The sequence below is a fragment of the Cyphomyrmex costatus genome, unplaced genomic scaffold, assembly GCF_001594065.2.
Source record: "Cyphomyrmex costatus isolate MS0001 unplaced genomic scaffold, Ccosl1.0 scaffold69, whole genome shotgun sequence".
NCBI classification, from domain to species: Eukaryota; Metazoa; Arthropoda; class Insecta; order Hymenoptera; family Formicidae; genus Cyphomyrmex; species Cyphomyrmex costatus.
This window is the reverse complement of record NW_017280255.1, coordinates 2,397,389-2,415,574: the sequence shown is the minus strand read 5'-3', so window position 1 is coordinate 2,415,574 and position 18,186 is coordinate 2,397,389. Positions and strand designations below refer to the sequence as shown.

Genomic DNA, 18,186 nt, shown 5'->3' with positions numbered 1-18,186 from the left:
AAATAACGACTTGCCAACTAACTTGAACAAATATTTGTTACACATCTATGTCGTATGTCCTGAATGGCGAAGCCGGCGCTTGAAGACGCCCCGGGCGTTGTAAAGTTCGCAACGACGATGCAATTAAGACCGATGGCAGTAGCGAGCAAATAAATTTCACCTCTCTTTACTTGCCGTCATGTCGGCTGATAGAGAATCACGGAGGAAATATCCTCTTTCTATTCTTGTGGATTTGTAATACACGTGTCTAAAAGGAAGTTAATCAGTGAGCTCTTTATACCGGATAGCAAAAGGTCCGTCGATTTCTTCGACGCTAGACCTGAGTGACCTGGGTCACCGTGTGATTGGTCCCGGTATGCCCGTTGTTCTCCATCGGTTGATGCGGCACTGCCATCCACCTGCCGATTAATTGCCATCGCTTGCAGAACAGCTGATTGAAGGTTGTGCGGAATTGTCGACTCATGGTGCAATACAGGATGAAGTTGATGGCCGAGTTTATAAGTGTCAGAATGTCTATCACGTCACCTGTCGAGAAAAGAAACAAACTTGATTAGTAGCAGTTCAAAATTGCAGAGAATGATTTAGCTTCGAGAACTTTTCCATCAACTCTTTGAATTCTTGAATAAATTTTTGAGAAGTTTGCTTCTGGAATTTGGTACGTAAGTTTCTTGTTGATAAAGAAGAGAAAAATTCTAAAAGAAAAATTTTTAGCGACCTGGAAATTAAGACGTTCTTTTAATGATCTGCCGTTTACCGAGTAACCAACTGTTTTGAGATTTAGCTTAGGTTATAGAGTAGCGAATTAAATGCAAATCAGAGTGTTGATGAACATTCTTGAAAAACTTTTTCTTTAAAAAATGTCCTTAAAAAATATTTTCAAAATATAGGGAAGACTGGGGCCTATTGTCGTACAAGGTTGATTGTCTAAATGTTTATAATACTTATAATCAATTAATACATGGCCCGTGTGAAGCTGGCCCCCCCAATATTAAAAAATCGATTTTTTTCTTTATGCATTTGTTTGCTCATCGTTTGCTCACGAATGCTCAGTTGAAATTTTCGTTTGCTCACCCTTAATTAGTTCAAAAGATATATGAACATTATGTTTTGGGGGGCCAACTTCACACTAGCCCCCCAATATTAAAAAAACGATTTTTTTCTTCATGCATTTGTTTGCTCATCGTTTGCTCACGAATGCTCAGTTGGAATTTTCGTTTGCTCACCCTTAGTTCACAAGATACAAGAAAATTAAGTTTTTGGTATCGAATTAAAAAATTAATTTTTTTCTTCATGCATTCGTTTGCTCATCGTTTGCTCACGAATGAAGAAAAAAATCGATTTTTTAATTCGATACCAAAACTTAATTTTCTTGTAACAGTACATTATAACACATAACAAAATGTATATTATAACATAACATTTCAAAAAACATGCAATTTTTTTTTAAATTATTAATAAAAAAAACTGTGATAACGGTTCCTATGTCTTGCTTATTAAACAATCGAAAGTGGATTAGGTTAAAGTCTGAATCTTTTGAGAATTTCTCTTCTTTTATCTCAACCACGGTTGCCAGGTCTCCAGTTTTTGACCGGAGACTTCAGTTTTCAGGATCAATCTCCGGTTCTCCGGCTGATGGGAAAAATCTCCGGTTTTTCGCTCGCGGGGATATTCACTAATTTTACTATCTAGCGTTCTATACAATATTAAGTTATTTTTTTTTTTAAAAGTAATATCGTAAAAGAATATTTGTTTTAGTAATAAAAAAGTGTGATTATGTTTGTATTTTATGTTGTAATAATAGAAGAAAATGTCTGTAATTGAGTTCGCATTTTGTTGGTTTAATTATAAAAAGAGAAAGTATGCAACAATAGTCGTAATGCGCCAATGAAATCCTGTGCGTTCTTTTATAAAGCAATCTTTTTGGAAAGCAACTGACCATTCTCCAGTCGAAATAGCGAATCTCTAGCCATCAGTCTTCGAGTTCCAATTAGACAGTGGACCTGGCAACCGTGAATTCCAAATGTGTATAGTCATACAATGTCTATATGCATTGAATTTTGAAAGGCTTAACGATGTCGATGTCAAAGTTTATCCGGGCTTTACTAAAATCTTTTTACAATTTTGCACATGAAGGCTTGCAGAAATGTATTCTTTTTTTCTTTATGTATTTTGGTACTTTCTTATCCTTATTTGCTCTCTATCCTCTTTTTTCTTCTTATTTTAATAAGATCTCCATTCTCTCTTTTTTTCTTGGAATAATTCATACGCGTGGCACGAAAACAATTAGAAGATATAACTTTTAATTTTTCTGTAAGGGTAATCGGATATGAACTTTTCGCGGGATGAGAGATCGTGACATATAGGAATATCGAAAATAAAACGATGAATTTTATAACACTTTACATATACGAGAAAACATGCACTTCAGTAAATACATTCTCGATACACTTCCGAGATTGAATGGAAGTCTCCGCATGCCATTTTGAATTCTTCCGCTGGAAGAACGATGAAATACATAAATTTCAAACACATCGCATAGTTCTGTTAAATAACAGTACTGTTACCATAAATTGTTAGGTATTTTGCAATATTTTATTGAGTTCAATATTTTATTCAAATATTTTTTTACTGTAAAATTTTAACATTATATAAATTTTTATAATTTGTGTTTTTTATAATAATATATATTTTATCGCGAACGTTACACATTTAAAACATATCATGATATTCATAACACTTGTTAAAGTCATAACACTTGTCAAATCTTGATCCCCAAGTCCTGACGGAGATTTTAGCGGCTCAACTTAAAATATGATTTATTTTTTTATTATATAAGTGTGTATGAAATCTGTCGCTTTTAAATGAGCATTTGACTTAACATTAAATATGGGTAATTGACTTAACATCGTTATATGATCGTATAAGTTAAAAGAAATAATTGATTTTGAAGTAGATTATACATTTATATTATGACAAAGTTCTCTTCGATCTCTGTTTATTGATAATATTTAATCGGATTTTAGCTGGAAATAATACGCTTTTCATAAGAGCATTTGTACGTTTCATATGTGATCTATTCATTTTTTAATAGATAATTAATGTGTACTATATATACTCGAGCTTTTGCATTTTAGCTAACGTGAAAATGTATATTAAATTTGTCCTAATAAAGAATGAACATTTAATACTTTGAGCGGATAATCTAATGTTACTGTTATTTCTAGAACTAACAACTTTTTAATAGCACCAATAATCTTTTATTTGTTAATTATAGAATATTCGAGTTATATATCGAACGTACACACCCACGCACACACACATATACGCTTTTATATTTTTGTATTTATCCAAGTATTTATCTTTTAATTCTTATGTGTGTTTGTATATGTATATTTTTTCTTATTATGAAATTTAGAAAATGAATTATTATACTTTATCTACTTTTGCAAAGTTTGCAGAGAAAATAACTTTTATTTTATCTTAATAGTAATCTAATATTACAAGAAAAAATATATTATTCTAGATTCTAGAGTTAAAGAAAAATTGTGTGAATTTTTCTTCTGTTGCACATAATGCTACGTATGTTTATAAAATAAATCAGAGCTTTGTCCTCTGTCATCAAATCAATAATACTACAGATGTGCAATCTAATTTTTGCAACGGCGCTGAAGTCGCTCGTGTACCATGTAAAGTCTTTTGATCTTTGTGTACGGTACACAACAGCCGTTTTACATAACGTTGCTTGACAAATCGAATATTTGTTTTACTAAGCGAAAAAATCTATTCGTGTCAGAACTTTTGTCGTGCTGCGCGGCAAGAATGCGAATATGTTGTTTTTCGATGATTCGATCTCTTTTGCTCTACGGACCGACGTGTGACGATGATGTTTGCGTAAATTGCCCTTCCGTCGCGGCTAACCCGAGTGTATTTCAACGCGATCGCAAGTTGCAAACACTTCCAGCGAATTGTGCGCCGTTTCCTTCAGGTCCACGTTTTACGCGACGTTTAACGCACCGTTTTACGGTTGTCGGGGAAAATAATAGGGAACTTTTGCGATACCGTACTTTGAATAGGGTGGACGTCGAAGTACCATGTTCGATATGAGATTACTGGCGTAAAATTTTACGTGAAATTTTATATATCAAATATCAAATGTTACATGCATAAACGTATACAATTTTTTACTGCAATTTCAAATATACATATATCTAATTGTGTTAAAAAATTATGTTTTAATTTTGCATCATTCTTTAATGATAGATTTTTTTTTATTAAATTGGATTTGGAGATCATTAAATATAATAATATGATAAACATACAGTATAATATGTAAAATACTATTTTTGGGATAAAAATGATGATTAGGGCAATTATTTTTCTCTCTTTTCTTTCGCGTTACGTTTAATTTTGTGATTACACGATGGCACAATCTAACCGTATTTGCTATTCTACATTATACACACGATTCGACGCAACATCAGTGTTTACTTTACAAAAAGCCCTTGTTATTGCAGTATAACGAGAACCACAAGGGAATACGATAGAAGCAAGTTTAATGCGAGTGCACGTCAAATAAGACCTCACTTGCAATACCTGTATCCTTTGTCATTGTCCTGACCGTTCCATTTTGGTGCCGCGTGATAAGTACGGTGCATCTCAGTATCGAACGTTAAGTAAATACCCTGGAGGATTCTCATAGCAAGAGTCGGTAACATCGCCGTTGTTTTCAGAAGTGTGAAAATAGAAGAAAATAGGACGGGGCGATATTCTTGTTGAGTACTTGCCAATATAGATATATGTTTGCTGGAACTCAAGGTAGTCTTTTATATCGAAATAGCCAAGTGTTTCTAAATCTCTTATCGAGTATTTTGATGATATTCAGACCATAGACATAAAATAGCTTTTAAACGTAATGGAAGCAAGATAAGAATTTCTAACGCTTTATTTGGCATTTATTCGTATTACTCAGATTTTATAATAAGAAAGATAATAGAAATGTGCGGGATTTGTCATATTCGTGATCTGTAAATGCAAACATTTACTACTTTTATGGATTATGTCCATTGCTCGTTTAAGCTGGATGTTTTATTTTGTATGCATTTTAACAGTACACCAGCATAAATCATGTAGATATAAAGTATATTCTGCAAAATAGTCACGATAAAAGATTATAAGCGAATATTTTGAAATATGCATAAAGGCTGTTATTATTAATTAGAGATTAATTTAATTATTGAGCATGTTTATATTTTATGATTATTAGTAAAAATTTATTTTACAATTTAATTTATAAAATATATTTTTACTTTACGCCCTTCTGTTAGAAAAAATAAGTATATTATTATAAATATCTCATCTTTATAAATCATTTGCTTTATTATTACAAAATTCAATCTTTCAATTGAAATTCATCAGAGGAGAACAATTTAATAAAGGTTATCTAATAATGAATTGTTAAACAGCAGCAGAAATGTAATTAGCTTATTCCGTAACGTCTTAATGAGATCGTACGACATTTTCCAGAATATGACGCTGTGTAGCTTTTGCCGAGTTTGTCGTATCATTCAATTTAGCATTTCAAATAATAGAGGAAAATGTTTTTATAATTGGTTGAAATAAAAAAAAAATGACGACGATTCTTTTTTATGTAATTAATTATAGCTTTGTGAGCTCTTAATAGAATGACGTACCACTTTCGGGGAAATTACCACGTCGTTCTATGACGTGTTCTTCGTCTTCATCAAGTTCTGACGTTCTTACAATTTCATAGGATTGTTCTTGTTCTTGTAGAGAAAAAGACAACGAACATGAGTCTTCTCCCTCTTCAATGGGATTTGTGAGACGTTCAGCAAGCGCGAGTGATCCTCAATCAGTGTAGTAGAATCGCAAGAACAAAGACCGCCAACAGAATCCTTAGCAATAGTTCTATACGCGATCTTCATCGCGTTAAATCTATCGAGGCACTCTTCTTGTGATCAGAAAAAGACCCTCTTCTGATTCCAATCAACCGAATCACTGGAAAGATAAATTGCTCATTCTCTCCTTCGTTCCATCGTTTTTGTCTGTACATCTGGTTACCTTAGATCCAATTCCGATGACTCGATAACTGTGCAAATGCGAAATGTCGAGCGTAAAGTCCGACGCGTTTGTGCCTCATTATAGTTGGATTCGCAAAGCCGTCTGTTAGACGTTTCTATACTATGTATTCGCACATTTTGCTTTGAATTTTCTGCCTTTTCACAAGCATAATCTTCAAGGCAATATAAATGTGCGAAAAATGCTAATTCAGTAGCAGAGAGCTTTTTTAAATCTTTTTTTACTCGTCTTGTGAATGTATTGATAAATTTTCATGAAATATCGTGATATAATTTAAAATATCAAATATTATTTTCTTAATTCATGGTTCAGTAATTATAAGAAATGTGTCTATATACTTGCAAACAATTCAATGATTTAGAGAAAATAAATATAAAAAAGCATAAAAAATACTATTTAAATTAGTATCTGTGAAGAGTTTTAAAAAGTAAATTTACCGTTTATTGATTATTGTAGAAAAACATCACAATGAGAGATTCGTGTTTTTTTAAAAGCTTAACAATGTCAAATCTCTTTGCGAATATGTGCGATTTTATAGGACATATACAAAATACTATAAAGTATATATGTTACAGGTGATTCATATTTTGTTAAGAGCTCAATAAATTTCTTTTTTTCAGTAAGAAAAGAATTTGTTGAAAATTTGTTTAAAAAATGTCAAATTAAATATTTTGAAAGACTTGAAATTGAGCGTGGCTGAAAAAGTTAGAATTACTTTTATGATAATTATTAAATCATAAATTTCGAGAACAATGTTTGATATTTAATATGTTTTATTAAAGTTTTAGTAATTTTAAATGTGCATATGAGGTCGATGAGAAATAGTTTAGATAATAGTTGGTATAAAATGTAATTATGAATGTACAAAGTGGAAAGTTTATATTATTTTGTGTATATGAGTGTGGGATTTTCAGAACTATGTTATTCCTTTTGTCTACATATGCTTTGACAATTTGCAGTTTTTTTTTCTCGGAAAAATATGTGGATTTTGATTGAAAATGATTAGATGCAAATTGAAGTCATGTTGAAAGCGATTGAATTATATATAGATTAGACTATAAAATATTATATATACATATATAATATATACACACACGTATATATTTTTTTTAGAATTAACTTTAGATAGATTTTGTAAAATTTTGATTCAATGTTATTAAGATATTAAAAATGAAGAAAATATAAGAAGTAAAAGAGTAGACTTAGTGTTTTTTATACGATCTTCTTAATAAGCACAGAAATTTTTATAAATAGTACAAATTTTAATTGTTTAAGCCTATTTATGTGTATATGATTAATGAATTTGAAAATGTTTATTATTTTTACTTTTAAGCAAAAATGATAATACAATACAAGAACTACGTTTTTATGATTTTAATTGCAGGAGATTCAGATATTTATTGAAAATTAATATATTTTTATCAATATAGACCTTGAGATAACATTTTTATACAGTAATATTAAATTTTCGTGAGTACTTTTTTAAAGGTATTTGCTTTTAATTTTAATTAAAAATATTTGGTTTTAATTTTGTGTTTAAAATTTATTATATATGATAGTTGCATATAGAGTTATACATATATGTATACACTATGTACATATGTAATATTTGCAATAGAAAGGTTTCTTCTGAATTAACAATTTTGGAGTAACATTTTACACTTAATTTCTGAAGGATTAGTTAAATATCTAGCTAAAAATGAGATACTGTATGTCGCTATATATTTATACGTAATTATATCATAAATTCCATCAGTTACGACATATGTTTTCTGGTTTTTGGTAGTATTTTTGGCCTCATTAATGGTGACGCTATTAAACCTACATTTGCACCATTTTCCATTATAAAGCGTTTTTGTAATGTAGCTTAACTTTTAGTTAAACAGAGATAACGTATATGTAAAACCAGTAGGCTCCATTTTCGCAATATCCCATGTAATCCGATTACGTTTATTCATTTTTAAAATAAATAAAAATGCATAAAATAAATATGCCGTATAAGAGATTGTTTAAAATTACTTTTTAGATGAAAACGTCAACATGTTAGCTTGTAATCGTTATATTAAAATTGGATGCACTATTTCATTAAATACTTGATGTCAAAAGATTATTTTTTAGTAAATTTAAAATCATATTTTCTTGAAAAACAATCTTATTTGATCATGGCAATCTTCGATTTGGCAACTATCGCGAGGAGTGTGGAAATAGTTACTTATTAATATTATAAATCTAATAGACCAAATGAAAATAGAGAGATAGTTGAAAATAGAAGTTTGGCGATGAAAAGTTTACTAGCTTTTATTATATTTTCTATAAAACAATCTATCTTTAAATCATCACATTATGATGTAATTTAGTATTCTATATAAAACATTGTATATGAGAGAGAGAGATAAAGTTAAGGTTTTTTTTATATCATCGTTTTTATATCTGTCGTTTTTTAACATCAATCTTTTATTTACTGGTCTTCCACAAAGTTTCGAGGTCTTATACAGAATTCAGTAAGACACATCGTACTATTACATACACAACGTATATACCACTTTGATTAATCTTACACTGCTTACCGTCTGCAAAACTCCAAGAACGAATTCACAGAATCGTGTACTTCTTGAACGAACTTCTCTTATAATTAACTTCTGCTATGAACAGTTTCATTAATTGAGATTGTGTATTGCACAACAGTGAATGTAGTTCAAAATTATTTCGCAAGATAAATGAATGAAAAGTTCGTGTTTGTATCATTATATTGAATACTATCTTGTAACATTGATGAATCAGCATTCACTTAAGTTTATAATCGTTAGTAAAACGTTTACCAGCTCTGTCACGCAATTATTTTTATATTTGCATTAAATATGTCGTTACAGATTACTTTTGAGTAAAGTAAAGAGATTATCACAGTACCTCATGCATAGTTATCTTAAAGATTTTGTTTTGAAAAAAGAAAATAAAAAGTTGTGTCTAAAAGTTTTAAAGTTCATTATTTTTATATTCCTCTTTCATAAGGATATAAATAATGTAAAAATTTAATTCTATAAGTGTTATTAAAAAATATAACTATAATATAATAAATATAAAGATAAAATTTGTAAGAAAGTTAACAATAGTAAATATTACACAAACGCATTTTTTGGAATCCAAGCACTTCACTTATCTACTTTAACAATGAAATTGTTTGATATATTTGAAAATAATATATTCGACTATGATTCTATAATAATTTTAGTATATATTATAAATTAGTTTATTTTTTCTATTAAAAGATTGTGAAAGAGAAAACAGAGAGAGGGGGGATATGCCCAAAATGAATTAAAATAATGAAATTATTGTACGCATTAAAGACTAATTATATATCGATGGTTTTAAATATGCAGTATATAAGGCATATATTGTATATAAATGATATGTATTACATATATATGTATTACATACACTATATATATAGAAATGTATGCAAACAAATATTTTTATATTCGCAGCATGAAAATGATTGCATCATGTAGCAAACCGTCAGCATGACTTGTTCATATAATTTTGTTAGTTATTCATTATTGATGAATATAGGGTGAAGAAACAGTTATTATTCATGAGCCATACTCTCTCTTTTGTGTCCATCCTTCATGGTACGTCGTACTCGTTATTCCCAGTAGCGTGCTGAGATAATACGCGACGTGATGTCGCGTTTATGTCACTCGGAGTTATTGCGGAATCAGTAACTTCCTCGTTAGTGTCTAACTTTTATGTTGATCGTATCACGCCGCGTCAAATTATGCACTTTTCGTATACTCATTACCGAGATCATGCGTAGATCTAATAAAAAGAACATTATCTAACAATAATCATTTGCATCTGTTACGTTATATTCGGTAATTTGCTACCTTATTAAAATAATATTGCAATTTATTATCTTTGTATTTCTATGAAAAATTTCTTCTGTATATAAGACGGAGCATGTCCTGTAGTCCAATACTTTTTGTTCGGGAAGAAAGGAAGAATATTTTAACATAAAAAATATATAAAGTTTTAAATTAAAATTTTATTCTCTCTCTCTCTCTCTCTCTCTCTCTCTCTCTCTCTCTCTGTGTAGATCACCGGATCAAATCATAAATTCTATATTCGGAAATTGTTATTTTTGTGTTTTTGCGAGACTTTGTTATAGATATGATATCGGAGATACCAGATGGTCTGGAAAAATTTGAATATTATAAGTTTACCAAGAGAACTTTATATATCTATTTTTCTGTTTTTTCAATCTTACATTATTACTATCCACGTTAATCGAACTTTCGTAATTTTAATAGAAATTGCATAAGAAGGATGATATATTATCCGCCGTTATTTAGTATTTAGCATAATAGAATCGATGGAGAAGCCATTCCCATTTGTTTTTCCAAGCGCAGTAGCATTTGTTGTTTTTAAATTATGTGCTTTGTTGATGCAAAGTATTGTCAGGGGAGTTAAAAACTTGCGTTGTACCTTCAATGGCAAAACACGAATTGCCCGTTATGTTTAATAAAAATGAAGTATCATTCAGTATGAACTGCTGTGAAATGGTTCACGCGTCCGATCGTTATGAGTGCGAGAAAGTTAACAGTAGCAAATGCTCTACAAACGCAATGGAAATTATATTACAAGTCACTATCGTAGGTACACGTCATAATGTCATACAAGTGACATTTATTAGGTGACATTACAGACACTGTGTATCACGTATAAATGTCAAAAAGTTAACTCTCTCTCACGGAATTTTTATTAATATTTTCTACTAAATCATTGCTAGATAGAATCGGTACATGTTGGATAAGCAAAGTAAATAAAAATTAATATTTTGTAGAAGATTTCCATTTTGATCGCATTACTATCACATTCTCTCTCAAAGTCGTTTGTGTGAGAGTCATTTTTTTGACAAATAGCTTCTTCATATCAAGCTTTTCGTCTTAGAGAGTAATCCTTTTTTATCTTCACCACAAATGTGTCGGATAAAACATCGATCTACACGCATGTGTAGAAATGCCACTTCTACAAGAAAAGATTCATAAAAATTACAATACAATGGTAATACATGTTGTAATACGTGATATGAAATTTTCATGTCAACTTTTCTCATATTTCATATTGAACTACGTATCAAAATTCAAATACGTAGGAATCTGATGCTGTGTGTATCATAACGAAAGAAAATATATTTCATTTGCTAATGAACTGGCAAATGAAATATATTTTCTTTCACCAGATAGTGAACTCAGCACATTCAAACAGACCACCGTGGAATTAGTTTCAGTAAACTTACTTGCGCCGCTTCCGGGTATAAAAGTTTAATTTGATTGTTTTATGTAGAAATGGTTACATATAACTTTCGATCCTTTATGTAAGGATAATGAAAGAAAAACGAACTGGTCAATTTAATTACTTGTTCTTTATCTTTTCTTGCATAGAAAAACTTAATGGTTTTAAACGAGATGCGTATTTAATTAGCTTGCAATTAATCATAAATCACACAATAATCGTTGATAAAAAATAAATTACAGTTTGAAAAGGTTTGAGATCTTTTATTTTGATATCTTATCATTACTATACTTTGTAATAACACACATGTAACACACCTTCGGCGTATAAAAAGTAGAGCTCGTATTTTGCATGGAACCCCGCGGTTAAATTGAGGGATGAATAGCGTTGGTGCGTGTATTGACGTATTGTACACACACACACACAGACGATGCTTGTTGGCCTTTGCTTTATACAAGAAGATTACATTTGTACATGATTACAACATCGGTGAAGGTACACGTGTTAATTAGAATACGCCAATCGAAGATAGAACACAAACGCGGAGACTATACTATATACTACTAGTTGCATATCAAAAACAGAAGAGATAAATCTAACTGGAAATGTGTAAAATCGCCTGTCGTTTGCAGGATTCACAACTGTGAGATACGTTCAAAACTCTTTTTGATATTTAAATATTTGGAAATCTGAAATTTTACATTTTCCAATTTTTCTATTTCAAATATGTATTTTAAAATCTTTCAAATTTTGGATAGTTGAAAATTTGAAGTTCTAAAGTCCTAACTTATATATTTTTAGATTTTCGTGTATATTTTAAATGTACAATTAATTCTTCCTATAAAGTATGGACATTTGACGAAATTATTTGGATGATTTTTTTATTTTGAGTGCTAATATTTTGTAAAAAACAATATTTTTTATATAAATAATTATGATTTATAAAAATAATGATTTTACGGTTAATTATAAAATATATCTTTGATAAAATTAATAAAGATTTATATTTTCATCTGACGTTTTGTCCAATATGATTTACGTTCTACCGCAGATATCCAATTTATTTTTTACCAACTCAGAAAAAAAAAGAAAGTTCGTAATCCTTAAGATATTCATGAGAACCGCGCAAGGCTTTAAATCATACTGACAATGAGTATCACTGAGATGTATATATACAAAGATATATATATATATAATATATGTATATATATCTTTAATTTATAAAAATATTTAAATTATTTTATAAAATTATACGTTCTCTTGATAATTAGATCGTGAAATCAAAAGAGAATAATGCAATGAAATAAGAAAATGAGTTATATTCAGGTACCTGTAGTTTTCTTTAGAATATGAAAGAAATATTTTTCTTCTATTTTTCTTAAAATAGTTTGACGGATTGATTTGATGTACGATAACATATCGACGAAGAATCCGAGTTTTAAGAGGTTCAGGACGGAATTTTATATAACATAAAATATTTGCGAAGTTTCGACATCTAGCAACCAGTGTTTGGTGCTTTTTCCGGATCCAATATTCCGACAGGGCAAAAAGACCTTATTATGTCACATTTGGATCATATAGGGAAGATTTGTTGTACACAACATTCGTACGACACTCTGCCCTCAACAATATATTTATGATATGACTGTAGTCGTATATGATAAAAAGAGAAATATTGATTTTTTAAAATATTTTATTGTGTGCAATTTGTTGTATTATGAATGTAATGACGTCATTATACGTAAACTTTTCTATCTTTTTATATAAAATAAATGATTATTTCAATCATTTTTAGCATAATAAATAAATAATCGTGATTGCATCCTACTAATTTATTGACAAGAATTTTAAAATATATTGTAAACTTGTATGAAAATAATGTAATATAATGTATGATGAAATAATGCGTTGTTGTAAAAGTACAATTATAATAATAAGTAGTAATTGACATAATATATTAATATACCGTTTTAAAAGTATTCGCTATGCTTTCAACCGCTCACATCTCGTAACAATATCAGAGCAACGTATAATATATGATGATGTAAAATGCAGATTAAACGTGACGACGATGAAAACGCCGGTGACGTAAAGTAAACATATTTAATGTTCGTGAAATGCATAATTTGATCTGCGTAACAGTGTTTCCGCCTCAATTTCATATTTCACGCATGAGACATCGTAATATCGAGCACATCAATTATGAACCATATGATCTTTCGCCAGAGTGATCGTTATATATAATTTAGATGGAACTTTTTTCTCTTATAGAAGATAGCGTTTCTGAGAAATTTCTTATTATTCTAATATACAAAATAAAATTTAATCTTGCGTTAATTGTGATATGAAATTTTACAATAATTTCAGATCCATTTTAGTATCTTGTAGTTTTTAAGTATTATTTTTCAATCATGTGTCAATTTTCGAATATATACCAATTAACGGAAGAACATTAATGATTTATCGTTCTGCGCGTGAAATATTGCCGTAGCAGTTATTTCTCTGACGGAGATCGCACTTATTAAAACTTCTTTACACGATCTATTGGACTGTCATATTTCACGCTCTCTTTCTCTCTCTCTCTCTCTCTCTCTCTCTGTAGTGCTCTCTTACTCTTGAAGAACTTCTGCGATAGAAGTTTTATATGTTTTATCGTAAATGTCGAGTGCGACGGTGTGTTTTTCTATTTACGGTACTTCGGCAAACAAGACATCTTATAGACAAATTCGTGACTGCAAATACTTGAGATTCGTACGAGTTTTCGTGGTTTGAATTTGAATCGCTTCTTTGCTTTTGAGTTGCACGGACTCAATTTTCATTATCTCAAATTTTTACCATTGTGCTTTTTCTGCTAGGTCATTACTTAATACTATTTATTATAAAATTCAATAACATTCTTTTATGATATCTCTATAGACGTATAATGTGAATAACGGCGGTTATTGATTTTATATGTAAATTATGTTAGCAGTCATTAAAGCTTTTACAGGAAAATAATATTGTAAAGCGATACAAAAGAATTATATACAATAATGTATCAACGGATTATTTAATTTCTCATTAAAATTATTTCCAACTGTTTTATAGCTAAATTATATAAAAAATTTTATTGAACTTGAGAATAATAGAAGTGAGGAGCGCGCTATATTTAAAATATACATGACAAATAAAATGAGTAATAACATAGTATTATCGTTATATTATACAGAATTTAATTCTTGCACATTCGTCATTATCACAATAGTAGAGATCAAATATTTACCTATCTGTTAAATTTCATTAGAATTTATTAATTAAATCTCAACCCTAGTGACATAACGAATATATAACGAATGTGACATATTACTGTATATACGATTTAAGGCCACTGATAAGTACAAATTACATAATCAATTTTATGATTCATTGAATCATAAAATTGATTATGTAAAGGAAGAGGTACACTTCTTAATAAGTATCTTAATCGTTGAATATGAGCACTTATTTACATATATCGGATTAAAAATTAAAGAAAAATTCAGAAAAATGTTAAATTATATACATTAGCTCCCCCAAACAACTACAATTAAGTATTTATATAATTAGTATAATTATGTGTGGTTTATGTTGATACATTTTGAACTTACCCAACATTACGTAGCATGTGTTGAAGAAACTCGGGCCTAGTATAACGCTGAGCAATCCTAAAATGCCCTGTGGCATCTCCGTGACGAGGAATAACAGGAGCACCGCTAACAACATCATTGTAGTCCTGTCAGTCTGCCTTTCTTTATCGTTGCCCTTCCTTCTTTTCTTGGGTTTCTCGCAGGCGTGCTCTTTGCCGTTGCCCATCTTAATTGCGGTGGTTTTCGTAGTGAGTTTTTTTCGCCTCTGCTTTGCCTCCAACAACACCCTGACCAGTTTGATACTCAATCCCGTCAACGCCACGCATGGTATCAGTTTGATCACCACGCTATAAATCCAAACGTTGATGTCCTTAAGAATATTACTCATTGGAGACTCGGTGAGTTTCACGAAATACAGCGTGGTGTTAGTCGTGCCTTCGGGAGATGCGATCGTGCTGTTGACCGTCTGCTGGAGTTTTGTTAGATTGACGCTCATCCCCCGTTCATCCAATATTTCTACTTGCGGTCTCACTTCGGTGTTGATGTAAAGTGGTATGCAAAGTATTGGGCAGGATACATAAGCGAAGGCAATCATTAGGAAAGTGCGCTTGTTACTACACCATTCGCGATTTCTCTGTGGATATGCTACTGCAATATACCTCCAGACTGCTAGAGTCACCGTCAGGCAAATTGAGATCGTATGACACACTTGTGTGAAGTTGGAATGAAATAGCACGAAGACGCTCCAACCGTAGGTGAAGGTATCTCTGCGGGGCCGTTGATAGAGGTACATATGGATCGCGTAAGGAATGTACTCGATCATTACGAGTAGATCGGCCACGGCGAGGCCGGTGAGAATCATGTTAGTGGGCGATTGCATCTCACGACGCGTCAGCACGGCGATATTGAGTACATTGGCGATTGAGCCGAATATGCATACCAATAGACTAGCCCAGCCATGCACCTGAGCATACCAATTGTAAAAGGATTCCAAGCGCGCGCCGCACTCGTATCCCGTGGGCTCCGGCGCCGGCGTGAAGTTCTGGCTGAAATTCATCTTTGCGAAGTGAAGTGATCCTGCGAACGAGCAAAGTGCACTACCACTGCAGGATCAATGAACTCTTCTTTCTCGCCTTCTGGTATTTCTCTTTGGATGAGTCATTACCGTTTATGAGAATAGTTTTTTTGATGCTTTTTCATTGAAGAACGTTACACAAATGGAGTAATATGATTCGGAGTTAATCATATGAAATTATATTAATAACTAATGATATATTAATTATGATGATATATTAATTGTGATGCTTATTGACGATGATAACTCACACATATTAATGACGATGGAATTAAGATTACACAATTAAGTTTTGTAAATGTTATTACTGCCAGATTAACGAAGACATTTATTACACACAGTTTCAGGGTTAACACTTATCAGGGTTAATTGCTACCGATTCTTAATGATTCCTACATTATAAAACATTTACAAACCGATATTGGAATATTTTATAGTAAACGGAAAAACGTTTTCGTCATCTCGGAGAGATATAATCGAGAAAATCGAATCCTCCTCTACTTATACATCACATCTTTGATTCACTTTAAAATTTCAGTTGACTAGTTTGATCAGAAATCGTTCACTGATTCGATATCGAGAGAATGTGATAATTTTTCTATATTTTTCGAACTGGAAATCACACGATAACTTTGAGACGATTTGTGCTCGTACACGCGCGGATACGAAGGGAAGGATAAAGTTACTATGTGTTTGAAGGTCCTCTCCCTCGATCTGATTCGAACGATCATAGTCGAATATATGTTCTGATACAGAGAACTTTACGCTGACAAAGGGTGTACGATGAAATGTTGAAATGTAATGGTAATAAAACTTTCGTTATTGTTATTATTATTATTATTATTGTATAACGATTTGATGTTTCCAAGTGGAGCGTCCAATATGAGTGCAGTGAGTTTACTTCAACTATTATATTTCACTTTTTAGAATTATATTTCAGTGGTTATAAAAGATCTAAATTAATACAGGGCAAATGTCAAGATTATGTTTCTCCTTTTTGCAACAATAAAGATAATAGATTTCTTAGCACAGGTTTCTGTTATTCAAATATTTAACATCGATATTAAGTAGTATTTTTAATTAATAAACACGGAATAACAATTAGGGGAAGGACGATGATTAATTAATTTTCCTAAAATTAGCCATGCCGCCCGCGCGGAGTTCAGTTTTCCATATTCTAGGGATCGCAACTTTTTGAGTAAATTGAATTCTTGTGTTGTGTGCAGGGGATCACTATGACATGTGATACGAATGACCGATGACACGTACGGCTGGTGACACGTGTAAGAAGGACGCTTCAGTTATTAACCGTAGTTGCCGCACCCTGGTGTAGTGCGAATGATCCTCGAGTGCCATAGAAACACTTTTCTACGCACAGCGTAATAACCGTTCGAGCACGAAACGAGCATTATCGTCAATCCGGACAAAGAGATGCACAAACATTCCGTTTTCAATTTTCACTTCTCTTGCTCCATGTAGATCGAATTACTGCCCACACTTAACCGATCACTAAACGAGCTCTTGATCGCGGAATGAGCTTTTCCCGCTGGCTGAAATTACTTCAAGCGCTAATTTGAGATAGCTCGTTTTACGTTTATATCGCGCTTATCTCCTCTTAATATTATTTTAATTCTTCGTGATATTTGTCACACTCGCACCGATTGTTTCGCGACTTTTTTTTTTTACTTCGTTAACAATTCTTATGCAAATAACACAGCTGTTTCACGTTAGATAGAAATGCGAGAGGAGCATCGCACGCCCACATATGTGATAAGTTGACGTCCGGACGTCGAATGAAGCGAAAAGGCGTCGCGACGCTTCGTAACTGGAATGGGGTAGCGTTTGCGCCTGCGTCCAATTCTCCATTCTAGTCCCCTTCTATATATCTTCCTCCTTTCCATTCTGTTTCTTCCTGTCTCTCTCTCTCTCCTCCGTATTGTCCTTTCTCGTCTGTCAAAGCATTTCCTTTGCATCTTCGCGACAAAAGCGTTAGTTAGGTCCTCTTATATAGGAGTGATCCAGAAATCTTAGATGCGGCAATTTATAAGTCAAATGGAGATTTAATCTTAATTCAAATTCTATTAGGTAGATTTATACGAGAAAGATCTGTATATTAGGTTA

At 31.5% G+C, this 18,186-nt stretch overlaps 1 protein-coding gene across 1 annotated transcript; it reads right to left on the bottom strand.

The window, feature by feature from the left end:
- Window positions 1-313: 313 nt before the first annotated feature.
- Window positions 314-16,047, bottom strand: LOC108780236 (sex peptide receptor). Its single transcript, XM_018547872.1, has 2 exons — window positions 15,012-16,047; window positions 314-525 (listed from the first exon to the last, which is right to left on the bottom strand). The coding sequence occupies exons 1-2, from the start codon at window positions 16,045-16,047 to the stop codon at window positions 314-316; spliced, it is 1,248 nt and encodes a 415-aa protein (XP_018403374.1).
- Window positions 16,048-18,186: the final 2,139 nt, after the last annotated feature.

Bases quoted from the DNA above. Each gene is read 5' to 3' on its own strand.
- LOC108780236 (XM_018547872.1), bottom strand. From the start codon at position 16,047: ATGAATTTCAGCCAGAACTTCACGCCGGCGCCGGAGCCCACGGGATAC. The intron at 526-15,011 runs GTAAGTTCAAAA...TTTTCTCGACAG, and splicing joins CACATGCTACGTAATGTTGG to GTGACGTGATAGACATTCTG.